Source organism: Limulus polyphemus, unplaced genomic scaffold (assembly GCF_000517525.1).
Source record: "Limulus polyphemus unplaced genomic scaffold, Limulus_polyphemus-2.1.2 Scaffold766, whole genome shotgun sequence".
NCBI classification, from domain to species: domain Eukaryota; kingdom Metazoa; phylum Arthropoda; class Merostomata; order Xiphosura; family Limulidae; genus Limulus; species Limulus polyphemus.
This window is the reverse complement of record NW_013666376.1, coordinates 403,787-406,060: the sequence shown is the minus strand read 5'-3', so window position 1 is coordinate 406,060 and position 2,274 is coordinate 403,787. Positions and strand designations below refer to the sequence as shown.

Sequence of the window (2,274 nt, the reverse complement as noted above, 5' to 3'; positions counted from 1 at the left end):
TTTGTTTTTATATACAAATTATTCTGGTTTTTTCATCTAAAAAAAAGACCACATTAATTTATTGATGACCTAATAGTTAATATGTAAAGTTTAGTGATTTTTAGTTATTATGGTATGAATTTTAACATCTGGTTAATGCTCATATAAATATGCAAAGAAGTTAGTGTAATGGGTATAGGCAATGACACATACTTGATTCTATGGATTGCAAATGTAGGGAACTAAATGAATTGTTACATTGTTAGAAAAGGAATTGTTACATTGTTAGAAAAGGAATTGTTACATTGTTAGAAAATGAATTGTTACATTGTTAGAAAAGGAATTGTTACATTGTTAGAAAATGAATTGTTACATTGTTAGAAAAGGAATTGTTACATTGTTAGAAAATGAATTGTTACATTGTTAGAAAAGGAATTGTTACATTGTTAGAAAATGAATTCAAACTGTAATGTCAGCAGACATAGTTTTCATATCAGTCATGCTAAGAGTATACTTAGTGTATCTTTGAAGATACTTTTTATTATTTCAGCCTGTTGGAAGATCGTAAAGAGCATGTTACCAGCTGAAGCATCACGAAGGTTTAAGTTCATCAACAATTCATCTATTAAAGATTATATAGCTCTTGACCAGCTGCCTGTCCACCTAGGAGGCTCTGTATGTGTAGTTTTCTTTAAATTTATTTTCTTTTATTTTTTAGTAAGTTTTTCAAAAGCAAGTTATCTGGCAGCTACATATATTTTCTATTTTTAGTTTGTTTTCATTCCTGTATATAAATATGTAATTAGCAAAGAAAAACAAAAAATATTTTCATGGTGTAAGCTGTTAATAAGAGCAGCACAAAAGTGTATATTTAAATGCAATGTTGAAATATAATGTTTGTATTTATAATTAAACTTGACAGATTAACAGAAGCCATTGACTTCTATAATTAAACCATATGTAAGTCATTTAGGGAAATTGTGCTTATATTTTTATTTAAACTTAGCTGAAATGACACTGAAGTGTATATACCTAAAACTAAATTTGCAAATAAATTGCTGAATGATGTTATATAAATACATACTGTGTATCACTGCAGTATGTCTTTATATAAGTGTTTGTGTGTATAAATGAAATGTAAAATTTTGAAATTAATTGCAGATCTAAAGCTGTTATTTAAAGAGATAATGGACATTAATTGTATGAACTAAAATTTGCAGGTTATTTAAAACCATATCTGATATGTTTCAATAAATAATGAAAGATTTGCTTGGTAAAGATTTTGTTGAAAGATGCTAGTCTAGAAAGGTTGTAAAACAAGTATGCCATCTTCTCAGCATCTAATAAAATGTTCATTGATTCAAACCAGCGCTTTTATAAATATAAAAATAGCTTTTTTGTTTTTACATAGTGTACCTTAGACTATGGTATTATTCAGTCTAATGGCAAAGAAAGTGAACTTTCCAATGACATAAGAATAAATCCAAGTAAAAAAAAGGCAAGTATTTTTTTATTGGGTCTACTAACATACTTTTTTCTCTTGTTATTCACTCCGTCTCTTTAACACAGGGAATATGTAATTCATTAATAAGTTTTTAGTTTATTTGGTATGGTAAGATTTGTTTCTTATATATGAAGTAAGAAATCAGAAAGTATGTTTTCTGCTAAAGTAAACAATACTCATGATGTTTTTGCCTGTTTTACATTTTCAAAAACTATCTTTACAATAATTATCTTGTACTCATTTCCCTTTCTCAAGAGTATTTTAATGTTACATTTCCTGATTGTGTGAACCTTGTACAAATTTTATCAATCCATGCAGTAAGCTGTATAACTGTGATCTTTTGGTGATTGTACATATATACAAGTTTATTGACCAAATATATTGTCAAACAATATCTTAAGTTGTGCTGAATTACAGTAATTGATACAAAATGTTACTTAGAGATGGAATGGAAATATTAACAAATTCTATGGATTAAGAAATGTACAGACATCGATAAATGACCTAACCATGTGTGGAACTATTAACTCTTTTTCAGCATGGGCTCGGTCCCTGGGACTGACCTCAACCATTTTCTGCTTGTTATAGTTTTCATGCTATAACTTTTAGATTAGTAAGCAAATGTTAACGAAATTTGGCAGATTATCAGAATACATTACAATGCTTTCATACGCAAAATATCAATTTTTTTATTAAGTCTTAAGGTTTGTAAAGCAATGTTTTTCTCATTTCTTTTTTTTTTCTCTTCACATGTTGCCTATCTATCATGCAAAGTAATTTTCATTTTAAGA

General features: G+C 27.7%; 1 protein-coding gene across 1 annotated transcript in view; it reads left to right on the top strand.

Annotated features, from left to right (window-relative positions):
• The window catches only part of LOC106460410 (motile sperm domain-containing protein 2-like), a 56,395-nt gene that overhangs the window by 43,081 nt on the left and 11,040 nt on the right, over nt 1-2,274 (top strand). The window contains exons 8-9 of the mRNA XM_022387129.1: nt 530-654; nt 1,391-1,477. Of these exons, the coding sequence (XP_022242837.1) occupies nt 530-654; nt 1,391-1,477 (212 nt within the window). The remainder of the gene's footprint in view (nt 1-529; nt 655-1,390; nt 1,478-2,274) is intronic.